Below are 15,610 nucleotides of genomic sequence, written 5' to 3' on the forward strand. Positions count from 1 at the left end.
ATTTTGAAGCTGTTTTTGGGGTGAAATGCTGAAGTTTGTGCTGAAAAAAAGGAAACAGCTCTAAAAAAGAACCTTTCCCCAGTACTTTTTCTCTCAGAAAGTGCTTCTGTTAATGACTCCTAATGACCACGAGGCTCTTTTCACTCGGCGACTGTGTCCTCCTGCTGTTACTGGAGGGATTCTTACAGGAGAGGGTTCTGGGCTCAGGGGAACGTTCATGTGTTCATTACACAGTGATATCCTTATTGTAAAATAAACTGAGAGAAATGGATTCGTCTGGGGGCAGTACGGAGGCACGTGGACGTGACTGGGGAGAGATACGTGAGCGCTGCTGTTCACAGATGTAGGCATTAGTTTGTTATTAAACATCTGGATTTGGAAGACACTGCCGTTCCATTCAATGTGCAGTGGCTGTAGATGTTGGTGGACGTGGGTTTGCAGTTAACGACGGGGTTAACGACATATTCAGCTGTGTTTTCCTTGCCCCGCGTGGTGTAAAACGGACCGTATCTAACCCCTCTACTTCCCTTCCCTCCCGCAGCACGTGGTGTTTGACGACCTGAACATGACGGACGGCTCTGGGTTCGACATGCCGATGGATGATTACGATGAGCTGTGCGACATCGCCATCAGCCAGAGCTTCCAGCGGATTTTCCTGCCGGTGGTGTACAGCATCATCTTCTTGCTGGGGATCGTGGGAAACGGGCTGGTGGTGTTGGTCATGGGCTTCCAGAGGAGGTCCCGGACCATGACGGACCAGTACCGGCTCCACCTCTCCGTGGCGGACCTGCTGTTCGTGCTGACGCTGCCCTTCTGGGCCGTGGACGCCGCCACCTCCTGGAAGTTCGGGGGGTTTCTGTGCGTGGCGGTGAACATGATCTACACCGTGAACCTGTACAGCAGCGTCCTGATCCTGGCCTTTATCAGTCTGGACCGGTACCTGGCCGTGGTCCGAGCCACCAACAGCACGCAGACCAGGAAGCTCCTGGCCGAGAGGGTGATCTACGTGGGCGTGTGGCTCCCCGCGACCCTGCTGACCGTCCCGGATCTGGTCTTCGCCAAGGTCCAGAGCACGGGGGTGAGGGACATCTGCGAGAGGATCTACCCTCAGGAGAGTAACCTGATCTGGAAGGTGGTTTTCCGCTTCCAGCACATCATAGTAGGCTTCGTCCTGCCCGGGCTGGTGATCCTCATCTGCTACTGCATCATCATCTCCAGGCTCTCCAAAGGCGCCAAAGCCCAGAACCTGAAAAGGAAAGCCCTAAACACCACCATCATCCTCATCCTCTGCTTCTTCGTGTGCTGGCTGCCCTACTGCGCCGGGATCCTGGTGGACGCTCTGGCCATGCTGAACGTCATCCCGCACAGCTGTTACTTGGAGCAGATCCTGGAGAAGTGGGTTTTCGTCACGGAGCCTCTGGCCTACTTCCACTGCTGCCTCAACCCCATCCTCTACGCCTTCCTCGGGGTCAAGTTCAGCAAAACGGCTCGCAGCACCCTGACGGGCAGCACCCGGTCCAGCCAGAAGATCCTCACCAAGAAACGGGGCGTCATCTCCTCCGTCTCCACCGAGTCCGAGTCCTCCAGCGTCCTCTCCAGCTAACGCCCGGTTCTCGGAGGACAGGGACACTTCCTATCACCAAGAACTAAGCTGGACTCTTACGAGGACGTTACTACACTGTAAATATATAGTCTGTGAACACTTTATAAATCTGAGGACTGTTGTTGGCTGTTATTTTTTATTCTTTTCTTTTTGGACATTTTTTTTAAACACAGTGTCTCTGCTGTTTTTTTTTTTTTATCGACAGCTCAGATAAAGCTAAGCCAAAGCTGGACGTGAGCCTCCTCCAGGCTTCAGTATTAATGACTTGTTTTAAATGCTGTGTGAAGAACATCTCAGTGTCTCAGAGACTTGGGATTTCTCCAGACGTTAGCCGTCCGACTGCTGTCTGAATCTGTGCACGAGGCTAATGGCTGTTATTACCTTTGTAAGACAGTATCCTCAGGTTTTTTCAGCCTCTACCTGTTTTTGTTTTTGTTTTCCTGGGATCATAAGCCACAGCAGGAGGCTAGCTAACGTTCTCCAGACTTTAGCTTGAGCATTAGCGTAATAGCTGGCCATCAGGGTTCCTTAGGGTGTAAATTATTTGTACATAGAATAGTGTTTTTTTATAATTCTTTTTTGATTGTTTCCCTGCTCCTTGTTTGTGTGGCACTTAGCTGCTGCTGTTCACCCAGAGGCTTTTATTTATTGAGAGTAAAGAGAAGGAGACGGTAGCTCACACTGAACAGTTCTGTGTTCTTTGGTTTGTTTTGTTTCACTCGTTGAGAATTGCTTTCTTTCTGTCTGCAATAAAAGGCTTGAAAGCCGTTTTTCTCCTAAACTATTTCTGAATTATTGTCATCTTTTAAATCACAAAAGCCCCGGGGGACAGGACCCCGCCCCCGTTCAGCGCTCACACCATGAACCCGTGTCTCCACAGTGGCACGGTGGCAGAAGGAAAAGCATGAAGCCCTAGTTTTAATGTAAATTAATGTCATTATAATGATAATACCACCTTATAATGTTAATAACCGGTGTGTGGACAGTGCGTCTGACACCGGCGCAGCTCTAAATGCTTTAGAGGATCTCTTTAAAACGATTATAACGACATATGAAGGGGTAGAAAGTAGTGCATTAAAATAAAAGATTAAAAAAATGAATTTTTATTAATTATTACTCTGAGAAATAAACAATTTAAAGGAGATGAGATGGAGCCCTCCTGGAGTCGTTCTAAAACTTTCACACCGTGTGAGCCACAGCTGATGAAATGAGGTGCTCTGGACCTGAGGAGCAGCTGCACACGAGCCTAAAGACACCATTGCTCCAAAAAAATAATAGTCAAAAAGGATTTGATATCTCATTAATGTCTCAGCAGTGTCTCCTAGACAACAGTGAGGTCAGGTGGAAAGACAAAGGAGGTTTTATCATAAGTCTCCTGTCGCTCGAATGTGTCTCCTGAGGTAAATCTCCCAGGTGTCTCCTGGAGATCTCAGTGAAGTCACAGGCTGTGCTCAGATTTGTCAAATTAACTCTTTCTCTCGCCATTATGTCTCCTGAGCCTTTAGAGAGCAACCTGTGAGCAATAATGTTTTCCTCGGGGCAATGCTAACTATGAGCTGGAAGAGCATTAATCTTCCCCTCAGCTTTGAGCGGAGGACAGCGGGAAGTCCCCAGAAGATTCAGAAATAATTCTCTCCAATGCTGTTCTTTAAGGCTGGGTGTCATCAAATCCTCACCACAGTTTTCCAATATCTAGTGTAAAGACTTCCCAGAAGAGTAGAGACGGTTACCGCAGGGACACTCCTGATTAACCCCTTCATTTCTACGGAAACGCTGGGTCAGACATTTTATTTACGTTATTTGAAAAAGCCAGGTTGTTTTTACACTGTCTCTGAATCTGAGAGCGAATGGAGCAGTGGGAGACTTGTAAATAAAGTCAGGTTCCATTGCCATCCACTGAAAGTGAGGGCTGTTGTTCTTGTGTAATGTTAATGTCGTAATGCACATGACACTAGAGGAAGAGAAAGCACTCTTATTTTCCTGAAGGATGTCTTTAACCCCCTCACACACACACCCCTTAGCTCCTCCCCCTCTTGGCCCTCCACCTCCCCCCAGTAATCAACTCCAACTGCTGAGGTGGGGGGTGGGGTAAACATTTCCGAAACAAAACGCACAAAAAGCTCCACCTGATCCACAACAGAGGCCTGAGGAGGGTCTGTAATTTAGGAACATCTGTCCACTTTAACATCTTCAGAAGGGCCGCGGATACAGGACACCACACACACACACACACACACACACACACACACACACACACACATGGACAGATAGACTCACACACAAACATACACACAAATGGGGGACAGACACACAAACACACACACACACACACACACAGAAAGACACACACAAGCACACACACACACACACAAGCACACACACACACACCAGCACACACACACACACACACACACAAACACACACACACAAAGGAAGAGAACCAGCCTCCCCTCAGACATCATCATCTGTCCACTTCCATTACACACACACACACATGCGCATGCACATACACACAGGCACACACGTACACACACACACCTACACTCCCTCTCTCTCACACACACACACTCAGATTTCAAAGTACCGAGACTGAGCTCAGATCACAGTGACACTGCGTCTAAACTGAACGTCCGTGTGGAGGAGCGGCTGCTGCAGGTTCCTCCAGAGGGGTTCTGTCCGTCTGTGTTTGTCTGTGTGATTGGAATCAGTGACGTCACCGTGAGAGGCTCTGTACACACACGAGAACTGATATTACCTCATCCTCCATAAAACATGAGCAAAGTGAGAGGACCCCACACAGAGAGCAGCTCACATCATCCTTTAACAGCGCTGATCCGTACGACCCCGCGGCAAAGGGTCGCCGTGAACCAGGAGCCCAGGAGGCCGCGGAGCTCCCGTCACAGCCGCAGGTACAGAGCTCAGTGCTAACCCTGGACCAGCACTGGGCTGTGGAGCAGTGGAACTGTGTTCTCTGGAGTGAACGTCTTCCACGCAGTAACAGAGCTGTGTTTACTGTCAGTCAGTGTGTGTGTGTGTGTGTGTGTGTGGTGTGGTGTTATCCACTCCTCTGTTACACTCACTGTTAAAGCTCTACTCTGTGCTCCACTGATCTCAGCTGGGGTTGTGTCTTCAGCTCCGAGAGATGTGTCAGTGAGTGGAGTTTCCGTCCGGGGGTTTTGAGGAATAAACCACTCACACACACACACACACACACACACACACACACCACAAACACCACACACACCTCCATCAGCACTCAGCCAGAACCCCCAAGAAAAACATCTGCCAAGACGCCGGAGCCACTCGCTGAAGAAGAAACACCACACACAGTAAACAGAGCCTCTCCTCCGTGTGTGTGTTTTGTTTAAATCAACAGATGGTCAGTGACGTGCTCTAAATTACAGCACAATTACACCTCGTTAAACCGGACAATGGCTGCTCTGAAAAAGCCAAAGACCACCCTTCGTTTGTGTTCAATTCCAGTCCAAACAGCCATTAAATATTAAGTGATTGAATTAATCCTCTTCATGAGATGTTTCACTGAGGAACGTCTGACGAAATCCACATGTGAAAACTGTTCATGTTTCAAACTGAGTTTATTAAGTCCACAGCTGTTGGTCTACAGCTGTCAGTGTGTGAGTGACTGGGTGAGTGTGTGAGTGACTGAGGGAGTGTGTAAGTGACTGAGGGAGTGTGTGCGTGACTGAGGGAGTGTGTGAGTGACTGGGTTAGTGAGTGAGTGACTGAGTGAGTGTGTGAGTGACTGGGTGAGTGTGTGAGTGTGTACGTGACTGGGTCAGTGTGTGAGTGACTGAGGGAGTGTGTGAGTGACTGAGTGAGTGTGTGAGTGAGTGTGTGAGTGACTGGGGAGTGTGTGACTGTGTGAGTGTGTGAGTGACTGGGTGAGTGTGTGAGTGACTGGGTGAGTGTGTGAGTGACTGAAGGGAGTGTGTGAGTGACTGAGTGAGTGTGTGAGTGACTGGGTGAGTGTGTGAGTGACTGGGTGAGTGTGGGAGTGACTGAAGGGAGTGTGTGAGTGACTGAAGGGAGTGTGTGAGTGACTGAGGGAGTGTGTGAGTGACTGGGTGAGTGTGGGAGTGACTGAAGGGAGTGTGTGAGTGACTGAGGGAGTGTGTGAGTGACTGGGTGAGGGTGTGAGTGACTGGGTGAATGTGTGAATGTGTGGGTGAGTGTGTGAATCGGTCCACAGCTCTGAGTATGTGGGTGACTGGGTGAGTGTGTATAACTGTCTGCAGGTGTGAGTGTATGAGTGAATGTGTGAGTGACAGGGTGAGTCTGTGTTGCTCTGTTCCGGGTGTGTTCCTGTCCTGGGGTCAATGGTTCCGAGAGGCTGTGGACACACTGTGGTCAGGATGAAGGAATTAAAGTAGATGGATGAGTGAGTGAGGGAGTGAGTGAGTGAGTGAGTGAGTGAGGGAGTGAGTGAGGGAGTGAATAGTGTTTTTCAGAATGTCCTGTGCTGTGTTTACACTATGAACTGTGACTGCTGCCTGTGTTGAAGTGCTGTGAGAGAATGGAGTCTATGGCCCGTTAACAGGAGGAAACGGCCGCTCTCTGGGCTCCATTCCCCTCCTGCGTCTGCTATTGTCTTTATTCACCTCCCCTTCTAACCCTTTAACCCTTTACTCCCCGGCTCAGGGGTGTGAAGCACACAGGGGTGGATTAAGGTGAAGCTCATTAAGGAACCTCCAGCCACTCTCTCTCTATTATGCACTGTGTTATTGTTTTGGCTGGAAATTAGTGTCAGGAAGGAAACTGGCAGAAATCAGCGAGTTCTAATGGAGCAGTAAAGTCTCCTAATGCTGGTGGGTCGTAAACTACGAGCAGCTCGCTCTGAACTACTGCAGAGTGCAGATTACTGACGTTACTGCGTTATTAATGAGCTCATTAGGCCAGTTAATGTTTTACTGCGCATCCTTCATAGCTGGGGTCTGATGTGTTATACACTGAGGTCATATACGGAGTTCCAGGTCTTTTCACTGCTCTGAGGTCATTAAGGGGTTAAATATGAATAATGCAGCAGCCATGCTTCAGCTAATGCTAACAGAGGAAGACTACTGTTAAACATTAACACTTTTTAAACCATCAGCAGGTCAAAGGGTCACAGAACCCTGTTTGTGGTTCTAGATAGAAGCTGTAGTCCATCTGTTGCTCTGCATACTTTGTTACCCCTCTGTCCCCCTGTCCCTCAGCGCTCAGGACCCCCACAGAGCAGGTGTGATGTGGTGGTGGATCATTCTCAGCGCTGCAGTGACACTGACGTGGTGGTAGTGTGTTAGTGTGTGTTGTGCTGGTGTAGAGTGGATCAGACACAGCAGCGCTGCATGAACATATTGTTGCTGTAGTGTGTATATGGTACGTATTATATACAGTGTATAGTGTATAAATGCATTGTACTCTACTCATAATGAATATTTATACTGAGTGTATGATTTAGTAACTCCACTGAGGCACGGCCCTGTTTCTAAAATCTCCGCCCGAAACAAAAGGGACCTCATGGGAATGACACTACACTTAATTTCTGAAGAAAACCCATGATTTAAACCCAATTCCAGAAACATTCAGACGTCCCCAGTGTCGAAGGAAGAATGGCCCTGAGGTCAGAGCTATTACAACTGAGTGGACACTTTCTCAGGGGAGATGTTTTCAGCCCATTAATGCCCTCCATACAACAATTACACAGGCATTTTCCATAGATTTCAGATAAAGAGGCCATTAGAGGAAAACAAAACGCTTTCCTCTGGACGCCGAGGATGACTTCACACACTCAGCTCTGGGGTTTGTGACGAATTACAGCAGCAGCACACAGTGAATTAAGAGGAAGAAAAAATATAATGAAAATCTGAGGCGAGGAAAGTGTAACATAATCCCACTCTTTGAAATTGAATTAGATTTTTATTAAAAATAATATTTTTATCGTGAGGCAGTTATTTCTTTACATTTCTTACATATTTTATTTATTTATTTATTTATTTTTATAGTTTACTGATCAGTCTCTTGTTTCTATTCAATGAATTTTAACAATTTCATAATCTGTAAATGAGCTGTGTTCTGATTGGCTGTTCACGTTCGAAAAGCAATCCAGGCTTAAACACTCCTTTAAATTCATAATGTTGGGAGTGGGTCTGTGCTTTAAAAAATATGTTATTCATTTATTCATTCATCCATCCATTCATTCATTCATACATCAAGTAATTAATTAATTAATTCTTAATAAATTAAGAAAATCTGCAAAAAAATAAAAAAAATAAAAATTAATAATAAAATAAAATAAATAAATAAAGTCTAAGAAGCTGAAGGAAATAGTGCAATTGCGAAATACAAAAAAAAAAAAAAAAATTAAATATATATTTTAAAATATAATTGACTGTTTATTACTCATTATTACTGCAGTTTATAATATTTGCAATTTTTATAATTATTTTAAATTGAATTCTGCCTGACTTTTGCATTCTTTTTATTTATTTATTTATTTATTTATTTATTTGATAAAGTCTCTTGCTTCTGGAATCTCTCATTTTTTCCACTTCCTCTTCTTTTTCCCTACACCCCTCCCGCCATTTTCCACAGATAGGAGAGTGTAGACCTGGAATATTCATTGGTGTACTGTGTTTAGACTGACAGGAGGAGCACCTGGAGGAAACCCACACAGACACTGGGAGAACACACCACACTCCTCACAGAGGAGAGGATCCCACCTAAGACCAGGCAGCTCTGTGACAGAGAACTCTGGGAAGCTAAATGAAATAAAATTAAAACAAACAAACAGAAATTAATAAAATACGCTTTGATTTATTTTATAAACTGTAAATCAATCAGTTCATTCGAATGAAATAAATAAATATAACTCTATTCTGATGTCTGATGAAGTAGCGGAACCCTTTGTTAGAGGAGTGTTTCCCACCGGTCCGTCCTTTTCCGCGTGCTCCCTTAGCGATTAGCCTTTAGCTGCAGAGCTTTTGAGAGGAAATTAATATAAAATACGGAACAAACCCAGAACAGAACTGGATCAGAACCGCGTAGAGATGACTAAAGAAGAGGTCTCGGGGTGAGTGGCACGTCTCACGTGTTTATACTTGTATTATCGGAGGTGTTTAATGTAGTTAATCCCGCCTGGACTTGGCTTTTGATTCTAATTCTCCATTCCACCTTAAATAGACCGGTTTGACGTTCTGTAGCGCCGGAGTGCCGCAATAAAAAACGAACAATTTAAGGTGGAATTGAGAATTCCAAGAAGAATCCTAACTCAAGCCACGTTTGCAGCTGAATTGCGTCAGATTCACACCCATAAACTTTTACACACCCTCTCTCTCTGTCACACACACACTGTCACACACACTGGTGTTTGTGATCCACGATGGGTTTAAAGTCGAGTTAATGGTGTTTAGAACAGATTTTCTGGACATTATCCAGAAGATGCCTCTGAAACTTTAATAACATTTATTAATGACTTCTGCCCAAGTTAATAATAAAAAGGGTTTCGTAATTATTATAGTGTAACCCTGCTATAACTACATGCCAGAGAAAGTGAGACAGATAGACAGCTAGTTAGATACATGTACAGGACACAGTGAAATTACAGCAGCTATTTGTATGTGTGTCAGTCTATCTATAGGCCTGTCTATCCTGTATCTCTCTCTCTCTCTCTCTCTCTCTCTCTCTCTCTCTCTCTGCCATAATATCGTTTGTATATTCTGCTTGTTCGTGTTTTAGTTTGTCTGTTTACTCGTGTAGAAAGAAGCAGAGTTCTAGCGCTCGGAAGTGCAGCGTTTTGTCCCTCAGTCTCTTCCATATATTTGCAATTAAATGTATTTCTCCGAGAGCTCTGTAGCAGATCCACAGTGAGTCTGAGGAGATGGTGTCTGGAGGTTAATGGAGATCCCAGGGTTTGGGTCGGGTTTCAGACAGCTGCTCCCCTGAAGAGAAAGGGACTGTCTGTGAAAGCTTTATTTATTTATTTAGTTATTTTCTTTTTAAAGAGAGATCCACACATTTGTTAATAACACTACACATGGTTCAGTGGCTGAGATGTAAACAAAACCGACAGCGGGTGGCTGATGGGATTCTTTCCAGTCGTCTCCATGTCCATGACACAAACCCAGCGTTTAATTTCCTCTCCACCAGCAGCAGTGAGCTCCACCGATAAATAACCCTGAAAGTCCAGTATAAATGGTTTTATTATTCAACACACTATGCACTTTTTGAATGCGGAAACATTATTTTATGACCTGCCTTGTGCACTACATAGTGGTGAAGAAGACATTTGAGATTCAGCCCTAGTGCTGTGGCGGTGTAACTGCAGAACGGTGCAGACGCACCAACTCTAAAGTGTTAACACTCACAGCAGCGTAGCAGCGATTGATTCAAAACAGAAATATGAATCGACCTTTAGATGAACCCACTGTTGGCATGGTGTGTATAATCTTTAGTGAAATAAACCGGAACGCTCTGAAACAGCTGCACCTCAGCCTGATGGCACCATGCCCAATGCCAAATGTGGTCTAAAGGGGTTAAAAGCCCACAGCTTTGTGTTGTGGATCTGTGTCTTCACTCAGTATATCGACATGCTCTGGGACCTGGACGTAATCATCCAACATCAGGATTCAACCTCACTAGTTTTTATGTGACTGCCATCAGATCCTCACACCAATCTTGGTTGTAACACCTAGCGGCAGACAGTAACAGCCTCCCTTCGTTTCAGAATGTCATCGTGTTCATCGTTTATTTACTGGTCCTCACGTTCTTTGAGGAGGTTTTATGGGTGGACGTCTGCTTCCGTTCACCTTCGCTGTCAACAGAGAAACAAACCAAATGCCACTCTCACTGTTAACCGTTTACTGAAGCAGATTTAGATTCCCCTTTAAACTCAACCCTTGCTTTAAGTCAGGGAATTGAACCTGTTTTTCCAGACCACTGGGTTCATGGGCTGCGGATGATTGACATGCTAGTCAGGCCCTGCCTTTGCTGGGATTCCATTTGTTCTGACTTCCTGAGGCAAGAAATTGTGATTGGGCTGAAAGGGGACGCTCCTCTGTGAATTCAGACGAGTGCTCCTCTGGCTGCGGTTCTGCCGGATCTCCTCGTTCTCTCCAGCCTCTGTGTGCTCATAAATAACGGGGATCTCTGGGCGTTAATGTGGCACACCCTGCCTCATTTGGAGAGTTTTAAATTGGTGAAGATGTCAAGCCACGGAGCTTTTCACTGCTGTGGTAATGGTGCTGAGAGCTGGGGATGATTTTAATGGTGGGAGGAGGTAGGTCAGAACAGTTTATATTTACTCAGGTACACTGAGTTTCTGCGAATAAAGGAGTCAGGCATTTATCCTCCATTTTACCAGTTCATATATTCAGTTTGTTATTGAGTGTGTCACAGTCTGTGAAGCTAAAGCTTATTTTTCACTAGAATGATCCAGAGAGGGAAAAACAGGGGGTTTACATCTCAGCTTCTGTTCTGAGAGAAACTGGACTTTCACAGTTCGACTGTCCACAGCTCACTGACTCAGAACAGGAGGAGTGTAAGGAGTGGAGAGAGCCACAAAAGGAACCAATAAATCACAACAGAACCACGAGATAAATCAATAAATCACAACAGAACCACGAGATAAACCAATAAATCACAACAGAACCACGAGATAAACCAATAAATCACAACAGAACCACGAGATAAACCAATAAATCACAACAGAACCACGAGATAAACCAATAAATCACAACAGAACCACGAGATAAACCAATAAATCCCAACAGAACCACGAGATAAACCAATAAATCTCAACAGAACCACGAGATAAATCAATAAATCACAACAGAACCACGAGATAAATCAATAAATCACAACAGAACCACGAGATAAACCAATAAATCACAACAGAACCACGAGATAAACCAATAAATCACAACAGAACCACGAGATAAACCAATAAATCACAACAGAACCACGAGATAAACCACTAACTGGTTGGTTCTGTGTGGGCTGTGTGTCCTGCTCACTGCAGTGATGTTAAACCTCTCTGTGTTTGTTTTGTGCTGATGTTTTACTCAGCGACACAGTGCTAAGGATGGGGACATCACACAGGCTTCATTTTCTGCACACGAACGCCACCTGTTCCACTGGGTTTAAATTAAACAGCAGCTCTCCGTCTCTGTCCTCTCCCTGTAGTTTAAACTCCTGTAGTTTAAACTCCTGTAATGATGGGATATGAACAGCTGGGACACAGTGGAGAGGGTTACTCCACATCGCTGGGTCTTACTTCACCTTTGACCTGTTGTCTCCGTCCTCAGCGCCGCCCTCAGGACTTTCTGACGAGACGAATATAAAAGACTTTGATCTGGAGCGGAGTTCCTCATCGCTCTGGATTAGGGTTTTATCACAGATGGGATCAGAGCTCATTGCTCTGGTTAATGGAAAACCTCCAGACTGCTCTGAGTGGCACATTCCTCTCAGGGGGGACGCCAGCTCCAGTCTGGGGCTTTCACAGTGGCCACAACACGGTGTCACTGCACTATAGACCGTCCAAACGCAGGCAATCGCAAACAACGCTCACTACTGCGATGTAAACATGGTTCTCCTTTTGTTAGTGCATGTTAGAGCTGGGCGATATGAGCGCAAATTAATATCACGATTAGTGGTACTTTTTACCACGAGTACGATTAATGGGCGATTATTTTGTTGTGTTTTTGACTCAAAGTGCAGTGACGAGGCTTGTGCCGTGAATACGCTCCAGTTTTAATGCTGGGATAGGTTTTCCTTTGGTACGAGCTGCTCCGGTCCCTTGGTCGGCCTCTGTGTTTAATTTGCTTCCGTGTGGCAGATAGGGGGCAGCATCACATGACCACAGCTTGGTGGTGTGGTCTTAAAGGGACAGTACATGAACTCACAGTGGGGACATAACAGAATAAAAATAATCGCTATAGACAAGGTTATGTCGATTAGACGTTCTGAATGTTGGGTTTTCCATTAATTGCCCAGCTCTAATGTACGTGAAATAAATGTTAATCGGCTGGGAGTCTGTCTTCTTTAATAAATTAAAAACAATGGCAGAAAACCTACTCAGAAAAAACCAATGCCTACGGCACCAGTTTGGGAGCATTTCAGCTTTCAACCAAATGAAAAGAAAGGGGCGGCCAATTAAAATGAAGCATTGTGGGAAATCTGTGCCAGAAAAGTCGCTGTGGAACAGGGAAATGCATTGAATTTGAAATCCCATGTAACTTCCTGTGGTCCTGGTCTCTCCAGCAGCGCAGAGTCACGGAGCAGCCTCAGAAGGAACAGTTCAGGCGATGTTGCAGGTGATGGTTAGGAGTGTAGCACCAGAATCAGGATGAAATGAGTAATTTGGGGCGGTAATGTCACATACTGCAGAAGTCCCTTCATTAAATAGTACATTTCTGAACGTCATGTGGCGTAGCACCTCTTGCTGCTTCAGGTACCACCCGTGGTTAGTGTACCACGGATTGAGAACCACGGTTTGAGAACCACAGATTGAGAACCAGGGTTTGAGAACCACGGATTGAGAACCAGGGTTTGAGAACCAGGGTTTGAGAACCACGGTTTGAGAACCACGGTTTGAGGACCACGGATTGAGAACCACGGATTGAGAACCACGGTTTGAGAACCACGGTTTGAGAACCACAGATTGAGAACCAGAGTTTGAGAACCAGGGTTTGAGAACCACGGATTGAGAACCAGAGTTTGAGAACCAGAGTTTGAGAACCAGAGTTTGAGAACCAGGGTTTGAGAACCATGGTTTGAGAACCATGGTTTGAGAACCAGAGTTTGAGAACCAGAGTTTGAGAACCACTGTTTGAGAACCAGGGTTTGAGAACCACGGTTTGAGAACCACGGATTGAGAACCAGAGTTTGAGAACCACGGTTTGAGAACCAGAGTTTGAGAACCAGAGTTTGAGAACCAGAGTTTGAGAACCACTGTTTGAGAACCAGGGTTTGAGAACCAGGGTTTGAGAACCACAGTTTGAGAACCACGGATTGAGAAGATCTGTGACCTGTAGAGTCTCCCCCAACAAACTAACGCACTGTAGATTTGCAGTGTGTGTGTGTGTGTGTGTGTGTGTGTGTGTGTGTGTGTGTACATCACTGCTGCTGTTGCCACGTTGTTGTAGTCCTCCTCAGCACTGCCCTTTTCCTCCACTCTTTCGTTAACAATGTTAACACTTTAGACCATTTAGCAACATCTCGTACTTATCTCCGCTTCCCCAGGTCCTCCAGCCCTTTCTGAGTTTCCTCCGCAGCGTTCCCAGGCCGCGCCGTGTTTATCGCGCTCTGGAAACAATCGCTTTAGGAGCGGAGTTGTTGAGTTAAAAACCGAGGCCGTGATGGAGCGATGGCGCGAGGGTGGAGCGGAGGAGGCCTTTCCTGGAGGAAACAGGCAGAAAAAAAAGGGAGATGGAGCTTTGTTTAAGGTTTTTTTTTCCTGTTGCAGAGCGGCTGAGGAGGAGCAGCAGGCCCAGTCCAAGAAAGCCCTGAAGAAACAGCAGAAGGAAGCGGAGAAAGCGGCAAAAAAGGCTGAAAAGCAGGCCAAACTGGTGAGTGGACTCCCGCTGTGTGTGTGTGTGTGTGTGTGTGTGTGTGTGTGTGTGTGTGTGAGAGAGAGACACACAAACACACACACACTGGCAAATCCAGAGAGAAAACCATTGTCTCCAAATTCCTGCACAATCTGTTTACATTAGCTTCAACACAACAGCGTCTAAAAATGGCCCCGTGGCATGTTACAAACAAACACACCCCTAACTCACATCTGTAGAGACGCCCTGCAGGAAACGCCCTGAAAACACCTGCTTAGTCACAGCTGGACTAAATCTGCACAGCTGTGAATAGACACAGGTCCTGGCACGCGTCTGCCGTATATACGCTTCATTACGTAAACAGTGAGGGCACCTTAAATGACTTATATTAAAATTATTCAAACAACTAATGATAAAAACAATACATTACAATGAAAAATATAGGAGCTGTAAGATCTGTGGCACGTCTGTGTGTGTTAGGAGCCACCCCCGCAGAATCAGGACCGCTTTAGAATGGCCCCGCCCCCTCGTCTGAGTCTGTCCAATCACAGCGCTGGACCCGTGTTTATGTGAGAGCGCAAAGACGAGGTTAAACTCAACAAAACAGACACAACGAGCGCGGAGAAATAAGAGCACTGAGTAAAAACGGAGAAGAAAGAGAACAGAGTGAAAACGGCTAAAAACCAGAGCTTCTGCTCCTCGCTCCTCACTGCTGTGCGCTCGGGGTCGGGGTGAACAGCGAGCGGCTCGTTATCATTTAAAGGAACAGTTGTCTGAGTGTATGAGAATCATCTGACAGGACCTCATCTCCTGGTGTTTACTGAGACCGGACTGTGTGTGTTTCTCTGTTGTTTGCAGACGGCTGAGCAGCAGACTGCTGAGGACGATGTGAGTATTCTCTATAGAACCACAGCAGTGGAAGATAAAACCAGGACATGGATGGATATAAAGCAGTGTCCACTGATACTGACCCCTTCAGCCCACGCATTTGATCTGTCATCATTTGTGGCGTGTAGTAGAATTATTTATAGTAATAATAATAAAATGAATGAACGACAGCAGGGTAAAACACTGATACTGTATAATGAACTGAGGGGTGTGGGGATATGATGCTGTAGAATATATAATAAGTAGCCTGACTCTCTCTCTCTTTGTCTCTCTCACTCACTCTCTCTCTCTCTCTCATTCTCTCTCTCACTCTCTCTCATTCTCTCTCACTCTCTCTCACTGTCTCTCATTCTCTCACTCACTCTCTCTCTCACTCTCTCTCTCATTCTCTCTCTCACTCTCTCTCTCACTCACTCACTCTCTCTCTCTCTCATTCTCTCTCACTCTCTCTCACTCTCTCTCACTCTGTCTCTCACTCTGTCTCTCACTCTCATTCTCTCTCTCACTCACTTTCTCTCTCACTCTCTCTCTCTCATTCTCTCTCTCACTCTCTCTCTCACTCACTCACTCTCTC

The 15,610-nt window shown here is 45.7% G+C and overlaps 2 protein-coding genes across 2 annotated transcripts in view; both read left to right on the plus strand.

Annotated features, from left to right (window-relative positions):
• cxcr4b (chemokine (C-X-C motif), receptor 4b) overlaps positions 1-2,049 on the plus strand; it is a 2,388-nt gene extending 339 nt beyond the window's left edge. The window contains exon 2 of the mRNA XM_066686384.1: positions 542-2,049. Within this exon, the coding sequence (XP_066542481.1) occupies positions 542-1,603 (1,062 nt within the window). The 3' untranslated portion in view covers positions 1,604-2,049. The remainder of the gene's footprint in view (positions 1-541) is intronic.
• Positions 2,050-8,515: 6,466 nt separating this feature from the next.
• The window catches only part of dars1 (aspartyl-tRNA synthetase 1), a 45,876-nt gene continuing 38,781 nt past the window's right edge, over positions 8,516-15,610 (plus strand). The window contains exons 1-3 of the mRNA XM_066686587.1: positions 8,516-8,672; positions 14,064-14,166; positions 15,007-15,036. Coding sequence (XP_066542684.1) covers positions 8,650-8,672; positions 14,064-14,166; positions 15,007-15,036 — 156 coding nt within the window. The 5' untranslated portion in view covers positions 8,516-8,649. The remainder of the gene's footprint in view (positions 8,673-14,063; positions 14,167-15,006; positions 15,037-15,610) is intronic.

Source organism: Hoplias malabaricus, chromosome 12 (genome assembly GCF_029633855.1).
Source record: "Hoplias malabaricus isolate fHopMal1 chromosome 12, fHopMal1.hap1, whole genome shotgun sequence".
NCBI lineage: Eukaryota > Metazoa > Chordata > Actinopteri > Characiformes > Erythrinidae > Hoplias > Hoplias malabaricus.